This window comes from Eleutherodactylus coqui, chromosome 9, assembly GCF_035609145.1.
Source record: "Eleutherodactylus coqui strain aEleCoq1 chromosome 9, aEleCoq1.hap1, whole genome shotgun sequence".
NCBI lineage: Eukaryota > Metazoa > Chordata > Amphibia > Anura > Eleutherodactylidae > Eleutherodactylus > Eleutherodactylus coqui.
In genome coordinates this window covers 44468568-44491680 of record NC_089845.1, presented here as the reverse complement: position 1 = coordinate 44491680, position 23113 = coordinate 44468568, and the positions used below count along the sequence as shown (strand labels likewise).

The following is a 23113-nucleotide window of genomic DNA, read 5'->3' as shown; positions in this document are numbered from 1 at the left end:
TCATGTGCAAGAGGCCTCAGAATTATTCAACATCCTGCATAAAATCCCTCATAAGAGCACACATCTGCAAATCAGGTGTTGCCTGAAGCATATCTGATGCAACTAATTAAGGGCTTCATTAATTGTATCAGGTGTGCTTAAGATAAAACATATCAGGGCTTTGTAGAAAGTGATGTTTGATTGCATATTCTAAATGTGGCTAAATAAAGAGAGTGGTCCAAAATGTTAAGAGAAGAGATCATTGCCTTCCCAGGGTGGCATACCGATGGTTCGGTGATACTTCAGGGCTACTTTGCTTCCTCTGGCGCTAAAACGCTGCAGCGTGTGGAGGGACAGATGGATGCAATGAAGTATCAGAAAATCCTAGGAGAAAACACTATGCCTTCCGGGTGGTAGCTTAAAGGGGTTGTCCCGCGGCAGCAAGTGGGTCTATACACTTCTGTATGGCCATATTAATGCACTTTGTAATGTACATTGTGCATTAATTATGAGCCATACAGAAGTTATAAGAAGTTTTTCACTTACCTGCTCCGTTGCTAGCGTCCTCGTTTCCATGGAGCCCGCCTGATTTTCGGCGTCTAATGGCCAAATTAGACGCGCTTGCGCAGTCCGGGTCTTCTTCTTTTCTCAATGGGGCCGCTCGTGCAGGATGCCGGCTCCGTGTAGCTCCGCCCCGTCACGTGCCGATTCCAGCCAATCAGGAGGCTGGAATCGGCAATGGACCGCACAGAACCCCTGCGGTCCACCGAGGGAGAAGATCCCGGCGGCCATCTTCAGCAGGTAAGTAAGAAGTCACCGGAGCGCGGGGATTCAGGTAAGCGCTGTCTGGTGTTCTTTTTTAACCCCTGCATCGGGGTTGTCTCGCGCCGAACGGGGGGGGGGGGGGGGGGTGTTGAAAAAAAAAAATGTTTCGGCGCGGGACAACCCCTTTAAGCTTGGGCGTGCACGCATAACTCAAACTTCAAGGCTTGGTTTCAGAAGATTCTGGAGATTTTTTTATTATAAAACTTAAAATTGTAACCATAACTAAAGTGTAGCTTACATAGAATAATAAAACCATGCACCAATTACCATTGATAAGTTGTTATTGTAAGCCGTTAAGTCATTCATGACCCTCGGCGACCCTGATGACGAGCTCCCTCCATGTTCTTCGGTTTTGCGCTGCTTCTTTCAGTTGTATGATATCCATGCCAGTATCGGCTCTGACAGTATCAGCCATCATGTTCTTTGGCGGCCGGGTCTTATATTGACACTGATCTGTCCAAGCTTAATAGATTTTTCGAGCGATTCTGCTCACATCACATGGCCAAAATTCATGAGCCTGAGCCTTGTCCCCAGTGATATATCAGGTCTTATATGATTCAGGACTTCTCTGTTTTGTTACTCTCGCCGTCCAGGGAATACGCAGCAGCTTTCGCCAGCACCACAGCTCAAACACATCAATCCTCCTATGAGCTTTTTTCGCAGTCCAGCTTTTTCATCCATACATGGCTATGGGGAAAACGGTGGTTTGCACTATCCTGCGTTTAGTTGCTATGACGATATCCCTACTTTTCCAGAGTTTGTCCAGTTTTAGCATCACACTTCGCTCCAGTGCTATCCTTCGTCTTATTTCTGGCATAGTTTCTCCAGCCTGGTCAATTTTTGAGGCAAGGAAGATGAAGCCTCGCAGACATTCTATGACCTCGTTGTCAATTTTGATTTGAATTTGGCCATTTTTTGCAGTTTTAGTCTTCTTAAATTCTGGTAGAGGCCCATTTTTTGACTTTCAGTTTTAATCTTCCATATCAGCTGCTTCTGACTCACTTCTGTTTCGGCAAGCAGAGTTGTGTCATCCACATAACGGAGTTCGTTGATGTTTCTGCCACCTATTTTCCGCACGATCACTTCTACATATAGGTTAGGCCAGAAGGGTGAGAGGATGCAGCCCTGTCGGACACCTTTGCCGATCCCAAACCAATCTGTGTCCCCATACTGTGTTCTCACAGGGGCTTCTTGATTGGTGTAAAGTGATTTTATTAGCTTGATTAGATGTTCCGACATGCCCAGCTCTTGTACGGCCTGCCACAGCTTGTCATGGTTATGCAGCCAAAGACCTTGATGTAGTCGATGAAGCACATGTAGATATTCTTTTGGTATTCTTGAGTCTTTTCCATGGTCCATCGCAGATTTGCAATATGGTCTGGGGTGCCGCGTCCTCGCTGGGATCCTGCCTGCGCATCAGGGAGTGCCGCTTCAACTACTGATCTCGGTCTTTCCTGCATAATTTTGAGAATGATCTTGCTTGCATGTGGAATGAGGGCGATTGTTTGGTAGTTGAAGCAATTCTGGGAGTCGCCTTTCTTTGGTAGAGGGATAAAGCCAGATCTTTCCCAGTGCTGTGGCCATTGTGTGGATGCCCATACTGCCTGGCACAGCGCTGTGATGGTTTTCACTGGTACTGGCAGCAATAGCCCTGCTGGTATGTTATCTATGCCTGGTGCTTTATTTTTGGCTAGTTGTTTCATTGCCATAACCACTTCTGACTCCATAATGGAGGGCTACAAGTCCATAGGCTCCGCCTCATGCAATGGTCCAGGTATGTGGTTGCAGACATATAGTTTCTCCAATTATTCCTTCCACCTCTCCTTGATACTCTGTTGGTCATTCAGTTCCTCCCCATTTTGCCTTTCATTGTGCTGTTGTGTGCCAAGAAAGGGCCATCTTGACCTGTGAGAATAGGCCTCGCATTTGACCTTTCATGGCTTCTGCTTTGAGTTGTTTGCAACACTCATTCCAGTCCATTTCCTTATATTTCCTTGCAGCTCAATGAAAGTCGGCATTTAGTTGCCGAACTTCGTCTTTGTTGTCGGCCGCCTTTGCCGCTCTTCTTTTATCAGCTATTCTGAGGGTTTGCTCGGACAACCAATAGCGTCGTTTTTCCTGTTCCTTATAGGTGAGATGCTTACTGGCTGTTTCCATAACTGTGGACTGTATATCGTGCCATAGTTCCTATGGATGCTTTTCTGATGTTGTCAAGCAGTTCGACTCGGTTTGCCACCTCAATAGTGTATGATTGGGGGATTTTAGAGGTGTCGAATTTTCTTTTACATTTTTTTTACTTTTATGGATAGCAACTCCGATAAGGCATGTATACGTTATATTACAGAGATAATAAAGTTGCAAAATATGGATTAGCATTTTTACAGTTGTTGCAGCATAATATTCTGAATTTACATCCAAAATTTTTATTACAGTTTTAATTAAATTGTAAACATAACGAGGTTTCGAATTTTCTCAATGGAGCACTTTTCTCAATGCTACGAAATTTGATCTTGATCTTAGCTGCAAGGAGTTCATGATCAGAGCCGCAGTCGGCGCAAGGAAAGGTTTTTATTGCAACGATTGAACTTTGCCTACAATGACGACACAGAATGTAGTCAATCTGATTTCGAGGAAGGCCATTGGGAGATGTCCATGTGTACAGTCGGCGTTTGGGAGATGTCCATGTGTACAGTCGGCGTTTGGGAGATGTCCATGTGTGCAGTCGGCGTTTGGGAGATGTCCATGTGTGCAGTCGGCGTTTGGGAGATGTCCATGTGTGCAGTCGGCGTTTGGGAGATGTCCATGTGTGCAGTCGGCGTTTGGGAGATGTCCATGTGTGCAGTCGGCGTTTGGGAGATGTCCATGTGTGCAGTCGGCGTTTGGGAGATGTCCATGTGTGCAGTCGGCGTTTGGGAGATGTCCATGTGTGCAGTCGGCGTTTGGGAGATGTCCATGTGTGCAGTCGGCGTTTGGGAGATGTCCATGTGTGCAGTCGGCGTTTGGGAGATGTCCATGTGTGCAGTCGGCGTTTGGGAGATGTCCATGTGTGCAGTCGGCGTTTGGGTTGCATAAACCAAGTGTTTGGTATCCTAAGCCGATTTTCTTGGCAGAACTGTATCAAGCGATTACCGGCTTGATTTCATTTTCCTGTAATGGTTGTTTCTGGTTGGCTGCTGACTTAGAAATTGGTCATCCATAATGTAAATAATAACCTTCTTTAGCAGTTCATTTAGAGTTTTCTGGACGTCAGCATAAAAATTTTCAATGGTTTCCTCATCGGGATCCGTCGTTTGGGCATAGACCTGTAAGACTGAGATGTTCACTGGCTTACCACGTATCCAGATACCAATGATACGGTCGTTGATTTTTCTAAAACTTTCTACTGCCTTTGAGGTCTGCTTGTTTGTAATAAGGCCTCATTCACACTGGTGACAAAGTCGAGCGATTTTGTAGCGTTGCTACAATGCTATAAATCGCATGTATGAGAAGCCCATGCTTTCCTATGGGTTCCTTCACACATGCGATGTTTTGTAGCATGCTACAAAACGACACAAAAACCTCACGGGTCCCGCTATATGTAAGCGACTCGTGAGGTTTTGTAGCCCATGTTTCCCTATGGAGCCTTGCTCCCTGTTGCATCGCATGAAAACACGATTTTCGTGCGGTGCGATGCAACTTTGACAGTAGGAAATCCTACTGTCAAAGCTAAAATTTAAGCACTGGCTGCAGAAAAAAAAACAAAAAAAAAACACATGCATCACCTGTCCCGCGCTGTCAGCTCGGCCGTATCTTCTCCCCCAGTCATCTTCTCCTCTTCTGGCCAGGAATTCAAAAATCCCACCTTCTGGAAGTGTTGGCTGTGATTTGCTAAGCATCAGCCAATCACAGCCAGCGCTCGATGAATGGCAGGGATTGAACCAATGAGAGCCGTGCCTGCAGTTACAAGCGCCGGTCACTACATGGGAGGCTGGCGCGGAGGCTTCCACTCCGACCACTGTTATTGCGGTGCTGACAGCATGCGCAAGCTCAGCTGATCAGGCGGGGTCCCGAGCGGCAGACCCCGGCCGATCAACTATTGATGACCTATCCTGATAGGTCATCAATAGTATTTATGTCTGGAAAACCCCTTTAAGGACATCCAGCCATTGGATTTTTCCTACCCTCTTTCTGAGTTCATTAAAATCTGCCTTTCTGAAATCCACCCTTGAGGTCTGAGTTTTCTCAGGTCTTCCTCCCCTTGTTATCCAAAACTCAAGGATAGTGTGATCATTGCCTCCTAAGATCCCAGTGACCCACACCTCCTCAACCATTTCCTCCCTGTTGAGAAGAATTATGTCCAAGATAGATCACCTTGTTTTCTCTTCGACCTTTTGGAAGATAAAGTTGTCAGCAAGAGCGGATAAGAATTTGTTGGCTCCATTACTTTTACCTGAGAGAGATTCCCAACAATGTCTGGATAGGTAAAATCTCCCATGATCACTATGTTATGCTTCTTTGAGAGCTTGATGAAAAGCGATAGATCAGGACAGCGCTCCTCCCATGAAATGCCAACTGCCAAATGGGTATATATATCAGAAAGAACTTACCCGGTGTGGGTGGGAATGCTCCCGAAGGAATGAGAGCTTCCCCACGCAACACCTCCAAGTCCCGGTCTGCACGTAATAAATCTCTGTAGAAATCCAGATAGTTTTTCCACTACCACCTGTAAAAACAGGGGGGAGCTGGCCAGAGCTCGTTGTATCCCCAGTACTGGGGCTCAACCACTGGAAAAGCGTAACTTCAAAGAAAAGGAAAAAAAGGAGAATCGGCGCTCCATGGAACGGATCATAAAGTAGATGTGGTCAAAATCCAACATAGTCCTTTTTATTCTTTATTAAAGCACCTTGGATTTTGACCACATCTACTTTATGATCCGTTCCATGGAGCGCTGAGTCTCCTTTTTTTCTTTTCTTTGAGAGCTTGGCCATCTGATGTAGAAAGAGTTCCTCAGTATCTTCTGCTTCTCTCGGCGGCCTCTAGTAAATGCCTACAATGGTGTCGTTTGTTGTTCTCTCCTTGTATTCTTACCCAAACAGTTTCTACAGAACTCCCATGCTCTGAAGTTTGAATCTCTGTGGAGATGACTGTTTTCCTAACATACAAAGCAATACCTCCTCTCCTTTTATTAGGTCTGTTTCTTATAAATAAGTTGTGGTTTTCACACCTACGTTAGGTCAGTTCAGGGTTTCCATTTCTGCTCTGTTTTTGGAAAAGAGAAACTGATGTAATACTGAAAAAACAGATTTGTTTTTTTTCTTTTCTTTTTTTTACCCCATTGATTTAAATGGAGTTTAAAAAAATGGAAACGCTTGCTTCCGTTGGGTTTCAGGTTTTTTTTTCTTCTTCTTGGGACGGGAGAATAGCACAGTCAGCAGCGTTATTTTTCCATTAAAAAACACGGAAACATGAGGGAATGGAAGAGAACAGAAGCCTTGTGTGTGGTATTGCAGCTCTGCCCAATTAAAGTGAATAGGACCCAACGCAGTGCAATACCACAGTCCTTGGACAAGCTTTTTTCTTCGTGGGGGGGGGGAGACCATTTTTCCCTTTTATATATTATGATCTATACTGAATAGTACATTATTATGCACTCGTGCACAAAGCTGCTGTAAGAACAATACAGGACATTACATCATCTCTAATAATTTACTATCGGGAACATATTTACTCCCCACAGAATAAAAATAGAAAATTGGTCAAGTTTGAAATTATGCTTAGAATAGATTTAGACTTTTGTAACAATATAAATCAGGGGTTGTCACACAAACATAGTTTCTCGTTAAATCCAGCCCATAATTATAAAAATTTTTTGAATTTTTTGCACAGCCATGAACAGCATGACTGGCAGGGCTGTCCGCCGCATCTCTGCCTCAGCACAGCAGTGAGCGCTAAGCGGAGCCGAACCATTGTAGTTAGTAAATCTCCCTCATAATGTCTGCTTTTACAAACTAACTACTCCGGCGTCCTAAATATGTGATGAGCGCGGTCCATTAGTTAGTGAAATCATCCATTCCAAAGAATTTCCAGATGAGACCTGTTAAAGAGAATGGTCAATAGAACTAATAGAAGATTAAATGTATAACATTGTGGTAAATGTACAGTCATTCTTAATGTCTGCATCCCCGTGTTATATCGGCGTCTGATAATCTCCCTAGTATTGGCCATATTACAACCCTTCACTATGACGAGGACATTTCAGCTTCAGCCAAGCAAGTAGATCCGGTCACCTAGTTATGTATATTTTCCTAGCATGCCCCACTGCTAGCATGCAAAACACTGCAGCCTTCACAGTCCGGCACTGAGGTGCTAGGAAAATAAACTTGGGCACCAAACCCAGCTTTTATTAAGGATTTATAAAGGCAGAGGATAAAACTGCCGACACGTCTTGAATCAGATTAATCATTCTTACATATGGTATAATAGCCAGGCCACTTCAGTGGAACATGAGTGCTGGATTATGGGTGCCATTCACGCCACTTCAGTCCCGGTTATTTCTTTGTCTCTGCTTTCTCTGTATTCACTAACTCTCTATATTCATATGTAGTATTTTACTTTTCTATCAATCAACCGAAGAGATTAGGGACTGCTGTTAAAATTGTCGGGCTCATTCACCTGCTTGGAGATACTCTTCTGGGGCCTCCGTCGAAGATTTGCGTTAAAATGTAGGACAGAATAACCCCGAATCCAGTATGAGTTCATCCTAAAAAATGCAGAAGGACATAACTGAATCCGGAGAGACCCTTTATGGTCAACGGGGGTCAACTGGGTTCATCCAGTGCCGTTCATGTTTGGCATGTGCCAGATCCAGCACTTGCAGTTTTATAATGTTGTTCGACTCGGATGGAGCCAAGACAACAGAATTGAATGATAGCACTGTGAACAAGCCCTTACTCGTAAGTCAAAATGGATAGCAAAGTTTGTAGTCTTTTGTAACTTATTTCTGTCACGGCTTGACTGCGGAGACATGGTTCTGGCATAACGGCCGTGATGCAATAAAGGATTGGCAGCACAACGTCAGCGCGAACCATATATCTATCTCCTGTCTGTCTGTCTGTCTGTCTATCTCATATCTATCTATCTAGCTCTCTATCTCCTATCTATCTATCTGCCACTTATCTTGTATGTATCGGTGTAACTTCTGCCACAGCCTCAGTTGTTTCTATTGTATTTCCATATGTTAATAGGTACTCTCTGTCTTCACCTAAAGACAGTGCCGGTGGCCCAGGTTCGGGACGCGGGGTCGCTCTTGTTGGGGCGATTGCCCCACTTTAGTTGTTTTTGCTTCTCCTAGCTGATAGAGCTAAACATTCACTTTCCAGTGGAACTAACCGGTGTTTATTTACCCCGATGAACACTGCCTTAAGTCCACTCTGGGCTTGGTGCTTTAACGATCGCCGCGGAGGTTACAATTTTAGACCTGTTCTGTAACATTTTATTTCAATGGGTTGATCTAAAGTGCACGTAACATGAGAATAAAGTTTGTGTAAGTAGTGCCTGTATTCGACTTTTTCTTTATGATTTCTATTTCTCATTGCATTCTTTAAAAATGTAAAATGTAGAAACTCATCTGTACTTTGAATGAATACGTTTCTTTTCATTTTTAGGTAGAAAGAATTGTTGACAAAAGGAAAAATAAAAAAGGTAAAATTGAATATTTGGTGCACTGGAAAGGATATGACAGTGGAGATGATACGTGGGAACCAGAGCAACATCTAGTAAACTGTGAGGAATATATTCTTGAATTCAATAGGAGACTCAATGAAAAGCCAAAAGATAACACCACACTATCAAAAACAAATAGGACATCTCCCAACAATGCCAGAAAACAAATCTCCAGGTCAACAAACAGTTCTCTTTCAAGAACTTCACCGAAATCTTTGACTCTTAAAGATGCGGACTCAAAAAATACTCAACTTTCTACCAGTCCTAAATTACGCAAAAGTCCTTCTCAACTGCTTCCCGTAAGGAAAAATATGGACCTCTCTAGATCAGGTATCAAAATTCTTGTACCAAAAAGCCCGATGAAAAACAGGAATTCAGTTGATGGATTCCAAAATGAACCTGGGGAAAAGCTAAACCATATTGAACAGGAACAGGATTCTGTAGCACCGGAGGTAACGGCTGAGAAACCAGTTGGAGCTTTATTGGGACCTGGTGCAGAAAGGGCTCGCATGGGAAGCAGACCAAGACCGCCATCACTAGTGCCACAAATTCAGCTGCCATTGACTGTTAACCCATTAGCGGTAAATGGAAAAGGTAAGAAGTCATGTCTAACAAAACTGTCTTTACAAATGAAAACAAAAATTGTGATACTTGTATAAAGTGCCTTTTATGCATGTATGTTTTGGGCTAGATATGCTGTAATCGTTTATTTTACTAGCTTACATGTACAGATAGTCCCCTACTTGCGAACAGGTTTCGTTCCAGGAGCCTGTTCGCAAGTCCGTTTGTTCGCAAATCGGAACAAATGGTTGTATGGAGCGGGATCGCGGGTGGATCCCGCTCCATACAACGTCGGGTGCAGGCCGTTCTTACAGCGGACACCCGGCGGCAGCAGTTCGGACGAGCCACGCCGCTTGTCGGAACTGTTAGCACTTTAAATACCGCTCTGACAGCAGTATTTAAAGTGTTAACAGTTCTGACGAGCGGCGCAGCTCATCGGAACTGCTGCCGCCAGGTGCCCGCTGTAAGAAACAGCCTGCACCCGACTTTCAGGGGGCCCGTACAGCGTCCCACGATGAGATCGCAGGACGCTGTGCGGTTGCTTGGCAGCCGGGGACCTCCTGAGGGCTGCCTATGCAGAGTGCCCATGAAGCGCACGGCTTGATAGGCGCTCTGCATAGACAGCCCTAGGGCCTTTCAGAAGGCCCCCGGCTGCCTAGCAACCGCACAGTGTCCCGCGATCTGACCGGACAGGCTTCTATCAGGCTTGATAGAAGCCTGCCCGTTCCCTGAACAGTATGATGTAATGCCATAGCATTACATCATACTGAGCCATAGCATGACATCATACTGAGCCATAGCATGACATCATACTGAGCCATAGCATGACATCATACTGTGCAGGACAGATAGTTCGTATCTTGCGAAATTCGTAAGTCGAATGTTCACAAGTAGGGGACTATCTGTATATATAATATTACATGGGATTGTGACAACTATAGAAGGCATGCGATTACCAATTCCGGGGTAATGTTCCTTTTAGACGAGCCGATTCTCGTTTGAACAAGCGGGTGACGTCACTGCTAACTTGTTTGCACTTGTGCAGCCTCTTTAGACATGCAGATACATCATTGGCTCGTTCAAACGAGAATCATTCAGTCCCTGTAGAAGCCAATGAGAGTGACCGAACGATTGCTCTTTAAACCGAACGATATGAGAACGAGCCAACGGTAATCTTTATGTTTCCATAATATGAACGCCGAATGAAAAACAAACGATTCTCATTTGTTGTTGGATCGCGATCATCGTTCGCTTTCGATCGTTTGAACAATTTTTTTGAACGATGATCATTATGTCTGAAAGCACCTTAAGATGGTTCGTACACACAGAAATTCTCACATGAGATTTAAAACTGCCGGCAATCAATATTCTCTTCACACATGGCACACGGTTTAACAAGATGGACTAAAGGTAAACCCTAGGGTGCCGCACCTCTACCTGAACACATACACTTGGACATGTGTCAGACATGCTTTGTGCCATATTTATTTTGTGTTTTGGATGCCTCTTACAACTTGTTTAAAAAAGGGGTGTTCCTTCGTAGTAAAGGGAGCATGGCTTAAATGCAAAGTGCACCAAATTTCGGCGCAAGTTTTGGCATAAATGAAGGCAACCTATAGGTGGTATAAAGTTAAACTAGACAGTCTAACGATTCAACACATTTATCGTTCAGCAGGGCCACTGTGCTAAATCTGGCGTGAATTAAGGGTATTACCACCTATTACAGCCTATTACCCCCATTGTTGATCCAGAAGAAGGTAACCCCCCCAATGAGATAGAAGCCAATTTTCCCCATTTTAAGGTAAAAAAAATCCTTCCTGACTCCAATCTGGCAATCGGAATAATCCCGGATCACCGACCCTTCTGAAGATAATAAATGCCTGCCAGGCACCTCTGCATCCACTTACCTTCTTGGTGTAAAGTATTAGATATGTTAAAATGCAGCGATATAGAAAGCCACCAAAATTCTGCACCTACCTTGATCCGACTCTGGGTAAATACTTTAAACTTTGTTTCTCTGACAAGTCTTGACCGAATCTGTCCTTTCTCAGACTAGGAACATTGTGAAAAGCCCACCAATCTCTTATGTAACTCCCCCAGCTGGCATCCCATTGAGCGTAGGTGACCAACAAAACAACCAACCTCAGACGCCAAGCCCTATTCCAGGTTTTAGTCTCAACCTACATTCCAAATAAATGCTTCTTTCTTTGTTGGACACGTCAAGATTGTCTGAAATGTAACACCTAGGTGGTACATATAGACCCCTCCTAAACCTTGTACTGCACAACCTTAGATGGGCATTTATGACCGTCATTTAGGTGTTTCCTTCTGGAGATCATTGTGTTGTGTTCTGTCCGGCTCCCTTGGGACCTGAACCAGGTATAATGCCCCGTGTCAGGTTAGCATGAACATGTCAACACCTTGCTTTTGAATGTTTCATTCCCCTTTGGCTTCATGAACATGGCAGAACTGTGTGTACAAAGCCTGTAAAGGGGCACATGGAGACCCTACAGTTCCCTACTACGAAGGCCTAGGCAAAGCATTGCGCCACAGTATGGGGCTTCCAGATTCGCTATTACAAAATTTGCAGTTTTTTTTTTTTCCTTTTGAACATTTTGTTAATTTCCAATTGTGACTGCAACATCTAGGGAAAATGATCATTTTTCCTAAAGTTTAATTTAATGTTTGTTTCCTGCTAACATAGTTATGTGACATTTTCCACAAGTGGCTGAAAGCGCTACTAAACAAAGGCTATTATTGGCTGAACCGCAGTGCATTCGATTATCTAGTTCAATATCCTAACTTTTCTGCAAAGTGGCTGGAAATACATGGATTTAAATAAAAGTGATTTATACTGCGTCCTGGCCCGATTTCTTTGTACAGTTAGAATTGGCTTCTTTATTCCTTGGTCTAATTTTCTTTTATAGCACAGATCTACTTTTTAAAGTCCTTTTACAGTTTAAAGGCTATAGTCTATTTTGCTCACTTTTTTATGTAGGATGTATTTTTACACAAATATTTTGTAATTGAAGTTAAAAAAAATTTTTTCATTTTTTCTTCTGCGCCTGCAGTGTGATCCTATATATTGCAAGCTGGAGGACTCATTTTCTTGCAAAATTCGTGCAGGTCGGTGGTTAATTTCTAGTTTACAGCAGGAAAAGGGGCAGATGTATAAAGTTTGCAAAGGGGGAATATGTGTAACCAGCAGGCACTGCATTATATTAGAATTCATGATTTTTATTTCAGTATCTCCATAAATGCCGGCAGCCGACAGCACTGCTAACCGCTTGCCATTACAAACGCTGTCCGCTAGGACCCAGGTCCTGTAAACGATGCGAGCCGGGTCCCGTCTGAGACTGCTCTTTCTGCTGCCAGGTGCCAGGTGTCTGTGGTCGATAGAGTAGTGGCACAGCATGGGCAGCAGCGGCAGAGAGCAGTGAAAAAAAACTCAATAGCGTTTAGTATGTCACCTGGCTTGCATTGCTAGCAAGAGCAGAGTCCTTGTGGCCAGCATTTGTAATTACTAGCAGTTGACTGCCAACACTTGTTGGATAGATGCTGAAATAAAAAGTTTAGAATCTATGCAAGTAACCCATCTTTTTGCCACACCCGTCCTGGGTGGAATATAAAATTTGTATATGATCTCTTCACCATTTCCTGCTGTAAATTAGAAATAAAACCTTTCCTTTCCCCAGGCCCTCACTATCTGGGGTGAAAAAAGGTGAAGAATAGGGGTTTTTTTTGCCTTCCTCTGGATCAACATAGGGGGATAATAGGCTGAACTGGATGGACATGTCTTTTTGTTTTTACCTTAGTTACTATGAATTCCAGTTGCAAGTTATTTTTGTATAAGACATGGATTTCATTTTTTTTCAAGTAGAGGTGTCAACATCCCTTAAGGTCACTTTCACGTGGCAGTATTTTGTGTAGTAAATAGGGGTGTATGGTTTCCTGGACACCTTACATATTTTCCTGCAAAAGAAGAACTTCCAATGGGTTTCTCTCTTTAAGCCTGTGACTATCGTTCTCTCATAAACTGTAATCTATAGGAGTTGAGTCTTTAACCAAGACGACCAGGTATTCTAGAATTCTCCAAGGGCTACCTACCCCAACCCTAAACCGCCGTCACTATGTGTAGAATCCGTCTGTTAGTCTTGACAGATTTGGGGAGAGAGTCCTTCAGTTCACAGTGTTTAGGGACACGCTGCAAGCACAGAAGGAAAACTGAAGAATTGTTTAATTAAAATAACAAAAATTATTTTTGTATAAAACATGAATTAAAAAAATAAATAACAAGCAAAGGTGTCCATAGTCATTTGGATGGGTCCAAAACGCAGAAGAGACTCAGTCGTTCCTTTATACTTTGTGTTTTGGACCCACTCCTGGTTTTGCCTTTCACATACTCATGCAAAATACTGAACAGAATAGTACTGTTTGTAAGTTCTTAATGAATGGTACACTCATTCTCGAAAAAAAAATTAAAATTAAATTAAGCATCCAGAAGGAGTTGTCGGAATAGACTGAAACTTTATAATATATTGTGGAAAACTGAGCACTTGAAGGGAGGCTCTAGTACCCTGTTGGACCGCCTCTAGCTTGGATATAAGATGTGATACGGGGAGGCATGAAGGCTCTAATACCCTGTTGGACCGCCTCTAGCTTGGATATAAGATGTGATACGGGGAGGCATGAAGGCTCTAATACCCTGTTGGACCGCCTCTAGCTTGGATGTAAGATGTGATACGGGGGGCATGGAGGCTCTAGTACCCTGTTGGGCTGCCTCTAGCTTTGATGCTATATGTAATACATGCGGCCATGAAGGCACACAGGCTCCGTATGGTATCCTGTGGCATATCACTCCCCATTTGCTATAACTAAGCCTCTAGATCCTGCAAACTCACTGTTAAAGTTGGTGTCCCAGATGGTCCCATATGTGCTTTATTGGCTATAAATCTTGCGACTGGGCAGGCCACAGAAGTGTGACAATGTTGTGTGGGCTTCCTGTGACCTCCTTGTGTGTGCGGCCGAGCATTATCCTGCTGGAAAATGTCTCTTGGAAGCCGCCATGAGAGACAATGCATGTAGCTTCAGCTGTCATTGTCTCTCTTACCACCACTAGGGGTAACATCACACCAGCAGTGGGGGCAGTGTGGCGCTCATCCCTAAGTCTCCAGACATGAAAATGGCTGTCGCCAGTGGATTCATTGCTGAAGACAATCCGAATTCATTCCATGGCAGTCCAGTTTCGTTGTTCATGACACCACTGCAAACGGAGGTGACAGTGGGTATCAAAGAACATTTTATGGGCGCCATGATACCAAGTGTCTTTAAACCAAGCACCAGGAAATCATTCTGAGAGACACAAGAGGTGTAAACATAGCACCCCCTGTCTCTGGGTGGCAGACAGTGAAACAGTTGGAGCTGCTCGTGCTTGTTGGATGATTGGATCCTCTCTACTGGTGGTCCGTCACGGACGATCTGAGCCTCGTCGCCTTGTACGTGTACCTACACGCTACCACTGGTCCCAACACCTCCTAACAGTCTGGTCAGAACAGCCCAGGTGGTGGTAAATCCATCGATACGACCATCCAGCTTCTCACCTCCCAATAATGAGTCCCTCTCAGACTCTGGTAACAGGGGGGGGGGGGAGGAATCTCTTCTCTGCGTCGTGGAGGCGTCTTGTGGTCAACAAGCTCTACACAAGCAGAAGAAGAGGTCACTACACACAAGGAGCCTCCAAGAGCCTTTCATAGGCCAAGGGGGGAACCAGTGATAGGGCCTCAAGTGGCAAGACTTTTCATCTAATCATGCCACAACTCTCATCATTTACAGATCTTCCTGAGATGTAACAGCATGCCGAGTTTTTCAGCAAAATAGCAACTCCTCCTAGGTGCTTGTTTGGTTTTTTTTGTTTCTGCAAAAATGTGTACTTTTGTATAATGTTGACTTGTGTAGTCACAACTAATGCTGCATGAAAAATACTTGTGGATACCTCTCAGCTTTCAAGAAGCAGGGGCTCATATTTTATAACCCTCTGTAGGCTTAGTTTCTGTACAGACCATTCTCAGCTTTGGTGCATTGTGGGGCGTAGTGTGCACTCAACCAGTTCTTCTCAAACTGGGATCCAGCCCCCACTAGTGAAGCACCCCCAGCTGGGGAGACGTTTTTAACAGAGGATGATTATATGCAGACCCTTCTAAGGTCGCAACCAATCTCTGATTTACAAAGATAATTGACTTATGTTGTGCGTATTTTAGCATTCTACAGGGTTCACCAGACAAATTATAAAATAGATTCTCTAATCTTGTTTAATTGGTGGACAGTGTGAACTTAGAATTAAAAATTCACCAAATGTATCACCGTGGCTATTGCTGGACAATACATGTGTCTCACTTTATACCACATGTTGGTTGGATTTGTTTGCTGCAACATTTTAGTATATTTGGCATACATTGTCACACTTAAGACACCCCTTTCCTTGATGATACACACCTATTCCTGCTAAGCCATACATCATTGTCCAGCGTGGTAGACTGGATTATTAATTTTGGTATATTTGCTTTATAAATAGGTCTAAATCTTGATACAAAATTATGCTACAAATATTGTCGCATTTTAGACAAGGTCACATCAGTAACCCTGCCCCATTCATGGAACAGTTAACTATTTTGGCATGTGCTACTACCAAGGTGTCACTATTCTCTGGCCAATTAGTTTCTAGTAAAAAAAAAATTAAGTCTTGGATTCGATAAATGTCAGCCCAACGCACTGATTTTTGACTAAATTGTTTGATTATAAGGGCTGCATTACTGGTGGAAGGCAAGGGTTGGTATGTTGCATTTCAGCATTCCAAAGTGATAATTCATTCAAAAGATATACATTTATGATTATGGGTCACATGGCCCATATGCATGATCTTTACTGGTCATGTGTTTATTTTTTAGATTTAAGATTTTTTTCAAAAAAACAAGCAGAAAAGTCAACAGATTAAAACAATAGTTAAAATGGATCAATAGTGAGGAAAAAAGAGAACAATAAAAGTTTTCCACTATCTAGGTTATACGGAAGATGGAGTCTACCAATAAGAAAGAAAATGAAGAGTGAGATAAAAAACAGACTGAAGAAAAAAAAAAAGTGTAAAAGAAATGCGAAAGGACTATTGAGGGGTGGAAATAGGGTCACTTTCAATTACCTTAGAGCATGAGGTCATCAGGGGTTGAGGAGGTAATATGTGATGGCCAGGGGGACCATATATAAATGAACTTTTCCCAGGTATTTGCTAATATAGATATAGAAATGTTTCGTTGACTGTATACCAAGAAACCTTATTTTGATTTCTACAAAGAACCAAATGTATTTCCAAGCTTAGGCAATCAATTGTTTGATGGCAAGCAGGGCTATGAAGTCGGTAAGACTGAATTTTCCAAGACTCCAGCTCCCGACTCCTTCATATGTTTTTAAAGAAATAAATTTACTGTATTTAAATAATATCAGACTTTTCACCACCATTGTGATTTTTCTGGTTTGTAGCAGAGGAGCTTGGCTACTGAGCATGTGCAGATAGCGCAGCAGAGATTCATCTCAACTATAAGCCTTGAAGAATTGGTATGAGGATACTTAGTCTAATAGAGTGGAAAGGCAATAACTGATTTTCTATTGCTGTTTCCACATCCTAGTCATCAGTGTTTTTGATAAATGGGAGTTTAGATGAATAGAATTAATTATACCATATTTATATTGTGTGTGTGTGTGTGTGTGTGTGTGTGTGTATATAATATATATGGACTCTGACTCCAACTATACGTCTTCGACTTTGCAGCCCAGGTGGCAAAGAGTATGCAGTAAGTTGGTGTACATGTTTTGTGGGGCAGACTACTTATTTTCCTGTAAAGATGGTCTTATAGTGGTCTCTTTGTTTAAGCCTGTGACCATCCTTATTTGGTAAGCTCTAATGGTGGCAGGACCACTAGGTTTTCAGGAAGCCACCAGGGGCCAGGCATCCTCAAAAGCAAGTAGGATATCCAGGGATTGAGTAGACGATACAGGTGGCCAAGTGGCAACGAATGCAGAGACCTAAGTGGTGCACTGTTGAACGATTCACAGATAGCATAGGATATGGAAGAATCAACATCAAAATGGTTGGTTCAAAAGGGCCTCATTCAAGGTCCAGAACAATGTCTGGTAGATTGCGATAATGGAACTGGTATGGGGTATGAAGTTGAGAAGATAGCAGCTGGAGAGAAAGATGGGATAGACACATTTTTTTTATTGATCCTTGGAAATAGTTGGCAGGGGTTGGAGAAGTTGGTGTAAACTTTGCGGAGTGAATAATGTTCCATCCAAGTCACAGCCCTGCCCACTTTAATCAGATTTTTTTTTTTACAGTAACGGAGAGAAGGGTGCGATGGACACCTGTGCAGAGAAATATGGAGCTATATTGAGGCCAGGGTTTAGAATATGGTTATAGTCACCGAATAGAAAAGTAGGATCTTCAGCGTGTTCTTTGGATACTCATGGTGGTGTTAGAAGAGAATCTTCTAGTCTTATGTGTGTAGTAAGACACAAAGCAACGGGAGTCGTGGATGGTACCTACCACAGTTAGAAATCTATCTTCAGGGTAATGAATTTGCCATTGGAGCAAAATGACAGCAGCGAAGGCAGAGAGCAACACACATTTTAAGTGAGGCCATTGAGTAAGTAAAACTGAGAAAAGGTTGAGTCAAGGTATCTAGGACTGGAGTCAGAAGAAAAGTGAGTTTCTTGTAGACCTACCACATCAGTGTGGATACTATGATAATGGTGAAAGTCTGTATGTTTACAAGATGAATTAAAATCCTGAATATTATGATAGACAATCCTAAGTGACATTGGAATGTTGCAGTAATATTATGGTGAGCTGGCTATCTGTGTGAACCGGCAGAACTGAAGGGACCTTAGTGGGTTGTAATGGGAAAATAGGCATATTTGCCTAAAGATAAGACGAGTGATGGTGTAGAGATGAAATAGGAGAAATGGGGTCCGTACTTCTATGTCCCAAGTGGACATTTAGTCAGGATGGTTGTTGGCCAACTGTTAACTGAAGGGAAGGGCCCAGTTGAAACCAGCGGACGGGATTGGCTTTATCTAAGGTTATTAAAAAAGAAGGGGAGAATAAGGAGAGAGAAAAACACTAACTATTCTTTTGCATATCCTAAATATGGCAATACAGTATAAACATGGTAACAAAACCAAAAATCAAAGCGAGAGATAGTTTCCCAGGTTGTAGTAATAGATCCTTAATGTTCAGAGGGGTGCCAAATAGGGGAATAATTGCCAAATGTGCAAAGAGAAAAATTCCAATAGTTTTAAAAGAACTTTAATAAAAGAGTTAAGCCGTAATGGTAACTAAGCCATAAACGTGAATAAGCCTATGTAGGTAGAGTAGGAGGGCAAGGGGTAAGGTCCCGATAGGTGTATACACAGTTACACCAGGGGGAATGAGAAACTAGTGAACAAGAGTATAAGATTACCTAAATAAGTTCTGCTACACCTGGCAAGAAGTCCCCTGGAGCGTAAGCAGGGCCATGGCAGAGCTTGTTGAGCTGGGCTACGTCTGCTGGCCCACAGTGGTGAGAAGGCTGCAGAAGAGGATATTGAGATGATTCCTAAACTAGACTGAAGTTATTAGCCTTCTTGGAAGGTTTTGAATTGGCAATTGTTGTAAGAAAATCAAAGTTTGAAGGGATCTACATCTGATATATATTTTTTTAAAGTAGGAGCTGGAGTGAGGTTTCAGACATTTGCGGTGTTGATTAGCTGTCAGAAAGATGTCAGCGAAAATTTGCATTGGATGACTATGAATTTGAATAGGATCTTTGTGTCTATCCGCAGCCATAACGTGTTTTTTTTATAGCAACGATCACTGCCAAAGATCCAAATACTAATTAGATGTAATGCATATAACCATCATTGCAGAAATAATACCCTCATAAAACCAATGATTTTTATTATAATCTAAAAATACCCGACTATTCAAATATACATCCAAGGATGGCAATTAAGACATTACTAGGGAGAATGTATATGTTAGGCCGTATAGGATATTACTTACAGATGATGGAGACATTTCAAACCTGGTAGAGATTGTTCAATTCGATATTTGTCTCTGTTGCGTCACAAATAGAAGCAGAGTCCAAAAAGTGATATCCCTACAATGACCCTACTGCTGTATATACCTGTGGAGACATTACCCTGACAAGGGCGGCCCCGTGCTTAATGATGACTCCACTATGAAATACCTGTTATACCCTATAATGCCACGACAGATAAAAAAACATCAGAGGGGAGAGTCATCTTTGTATAATTCTAGTCATGTCTTAATTGCCATTTATTGTATGTATATTTGAACAGTCTAGTATTTTGAAATTATAATAGTAGTTATTATTACTGCCGTGATGCTTTAGTGTTATAGAAATATGGCTTCACGATGAGGTCTTTGGTCAGTCCATATTTTCCCAATGAGGTCACGGCACACTGCGACCAGTCAGCTGCTTTGTGAAGGACATTTATGCCAGGGTAATTAGCGTGCAAAGTAAGTTCTTGACAGACTTGTCTGTTATGGTTTATGGCGGGTCATACATCTTGAAATCTTCTCACCCAGAGTGATTTTCAAGGTCTTTGAGCTTTGTGCCGCGTCACTTTAAACTGTGTTTACAACTTTTTAATGAAGCTGTTTTTTGGTTAATGCTGAGAATTGTGGGATCTGGTTTAGCTTCCGGGGTCTTGAGGCGCTGCCCACAATTCAGACTACAGAGTCTAGGTGATGAATTTTGTAAAGTTCTGACAAGTAGATGCCGGTCTTCGTGTTGAACAGCTGTGGCACAAATGTTAGCCTCTTAACTCGGAGGAAGAGACAATTTCTTGCTGTTGCCCATTGCACAAAGAAAGGTAGGGGCGAATATGGGAAACCTTTTTAGGTGGGATTAGGGCCGGAAACTGGATTTAGCCACAGTTCAATGGCGGAGCACCGGAATCACGCTTCCATCTTTACAAGAAAATTAGAGTTTAGCAAGGACAGAACATTGTATTTTTGCCAAGTAGTTGCCGCATCCATTCTGAATATTAGGTTTTAATTACTTGTGTTTTTGTGACCTAAAAAAGAAAACTAAATTCACCCCCCGATTCCAGACTGTAATGATCAGAGTGAAATTTATGCCTTCCTGACACTGATCAACACTTTGTCGTGTTAATGTGAAAAATAAGTCTCAATAATCTAGACTCATTAGTCCTTAAAACACGGTAAATGAATGCAAAACTTCAGACATAATTAAAACTGCTATTTTTTTTTTTTCCGCCATGGTTGAATGAGCTTAAAAAGTGACAACTGCTTTCCTGAACCATAAAAGCAATACATCACTGAAATGTGTACAACAAATCTGATGCATGTGAGTTTACCCATGGCTGTATTGCAAGTTGTGCCGGAGAATCTCGGGTGTAACTGGCAAGGAGCGAGGTCCGAGTAATCCTCCTCTGTAGGTACTGGCTTGCATATCAATTCTTCGCTCCTAACTCCAAGGTCACGTTAATTATATTAGTTCCCTACTGAAGGAACAAATGATTTTCATTGTCACGTTGAAGAGCCATAACTCATTGACATGGAGGGATGAGGGCTTGTTTTTTTCTGGGACCAGTTGCTTTTTTTTTTTTCCATAGTAAAAACATGGATTTTTAAAAAAAAAAAAACTTGAATCTGCATCGTCGCATTCTAAGACCCGTGACATTTTTATTTTTCTAGCTACTGAGCTCTGTGAGGTCTTGTTTTTTTAGGAAATCCTTTTATTGATAGCATTTTGGGGTACCTGGGACTTTTGGATTGCTTTTTATTCTGTATTTGTGTTTCTTTTGGGAGGCAAGCGTAAGAAAAGTAGCAATTCTAGCATTACTTTCTAAAATTATGTTATGGCGTTCATTTTATGTGGAAAAATGTATGTTTTTGTTTTTAACTAGATTTTTTTTTTTTATTTAAACTTTATTGCACTAGATTTTTTTTTCATTGTTCAAGGGGACTCGAAGACGTGATTGTTCGATTGCTAGCATAGTACACTGCATTACTTACATAGTGCATTCTACGATGCCTGCGATAGTAGTCCTATTAGACCCTGCCGAAAGCAGGGTCAAGTAGGATGGGATACATGGCACACATGGAGGCCTTTGCCAGGCCTCCGGCTGCCGGGGGAACACATTGGTGCTTTGCAATGACAATGTGTGCCGATGGGTGACAGAAGGAGCCCCATGCTGCAATTGGTATTGATTGTGGCTTGTTGGGGGTTAAACTGCTAGAATCTAAGGTTTCTCGTGGTAGTTAAAACGAAAGCTTGGCTGTCAGTAGTCTGCCAAGCCACCACCTTAAAAATATGTATCGAATAAAAGAAGTAATGTGACAGCGTAAATGGTGTTAAAAAATATACTTTATTCCTCCAAACAAATAAGCAACGTTTCGACTCGGTCTTTATCAAGCATATATGTATGGCAGGCTTAAAGCCCATTAGGGAGCTCAATCAAAAAGTATATAGATCCTCACTACGAGGTTAAAAAATACACCTTCCTCCTCCACAAAAAATTTTTTTTTTTTTGAAGACTTATTTTATTTTTTAAAGTTATCCATAAAGAAAATATATATTTGTTACTGCCACAATTGTAACAATCTGCTATACAAAGTTAACGTATTTATAATGCATAGGTAAAAAGACAGAATGGACATCTGCAATTCTCTTTTCCAACCCCCCACCCTCCAAAGATTTTACAAAATTTAGTTAATTAAAATCTGAACTTCAAAAAACCAAGTCATCGTAAGACCGCGTTGACTGACAAATAAAATCTCACTAGGTGTGGCGAAAATGTTGTCATTGTGCAAGAGTGCTAAAAAGTAGGGAAAAAAAGATAATTGGTATCACTGTAGTACAGAATAATGCTAATTTACTAATAATGGCATACGTACGGTTGTGTTTTTTGTTTTTTTGCATTGCCCCCCACACTCCCGCCTTACGTAAATGCTTCTCAATAAATGATATGTACCCCGCAAGATTGCCAGTGCAAAATGCTGCGGGTTTCACAAGAAATAATCTCTGGTACAGCTGCAACAGAGAGATAAAGTTATAGCTCTTGGAATGTGACTGAAAAAAATGAATTTCTCCTATATGCTTTTTACTACTTAAAACTAGATAATGAAATACATTCCTTTTTTTCTTATCTATTTTTATTTTCTGATTTGTGTTTTTTTTTTTTTTTTTTAATTTTATCTACACATGACTATACGCACTGCCATCTTGCCAGGAAACAGCAGCCTCATGAGCCATCCGTTCACGTAATGGACAGGAGGCTATCTGTGTACTTCTGAGAGAGTATTCTAGGCATGCTCTGAATCCTGTGCAGAGAGGGGGAGGAGGTGAGCTGTGTCAATCGTCTGTTGTGAACGGTGGATCCTGTGTTATCTATATAGAAGTGTTACCTTTCGTTGTAATCCTGCCTGTGACTGCTGAAAAGTTTTCTCCACAGATCAGGAAGTGTTAGCCTATTAATAAGCTTGGTGATCAGTGTGAAAAGTGCAGAATTTTACGATCTATTTAAAATCTAGAACATGAGATTAAGTAGTAAAAAAATAAGTCATTTTCTGATGACCCATTCCTTTTAAAGGAGTTTGCCTACTTCTAAGCCAAAAGCTGTGCAGTGTTGGGCAATTTAATTAAACAAGCATTACTTAACTATTAGATCCAGTGATTAGTTGTGGTCAAATGGGTTGACTTAGCTGTAGGCGGGTAAACCTAGTCCAGTGAGGAGAACTTCCTTACTTGACTTATAGACAATACTATTGGGGGGGATGTCTTATGGCAGCTGCAATGAATGTGAGTTGATATTGCCTGTATTTCTCGCCCAAGGGTGTATCCACAAACGGCAGATTTTTGTTGAAAAAATTTCATCCAAATGGAGTTGTTTCGGCTGTAAGCTCTTGGAAAATTTGGTATCTGCAATGTGATTATATTATTGGGCTTCGTTAACACCGCTTTTGAAA

At 42.1% G+C, this 23113-nt stretch overlaps 1 protein-coding gene across 1 annotated transcript in view; it reads left to right on the top strand.

Moving 5' to 3' along the window:
• CDYL (chromodomain Y like) overlaps positions 1 to 23113 on the top strand; it is a 94640-nt gene that overhangs the window by 42097 nt on the left and 29430 nt on the right. The window contains exon 2 of the mRNA XM_066579310.1: positions 8448 to 9099. Within this exon, the coding sequence (XP_066435407.1) occupies positions 8448 to 9099 (652 nt within the window). The remainder of the gene's footprint in view (positions 1 to 8447; positions 9100 to 23113) is intronic.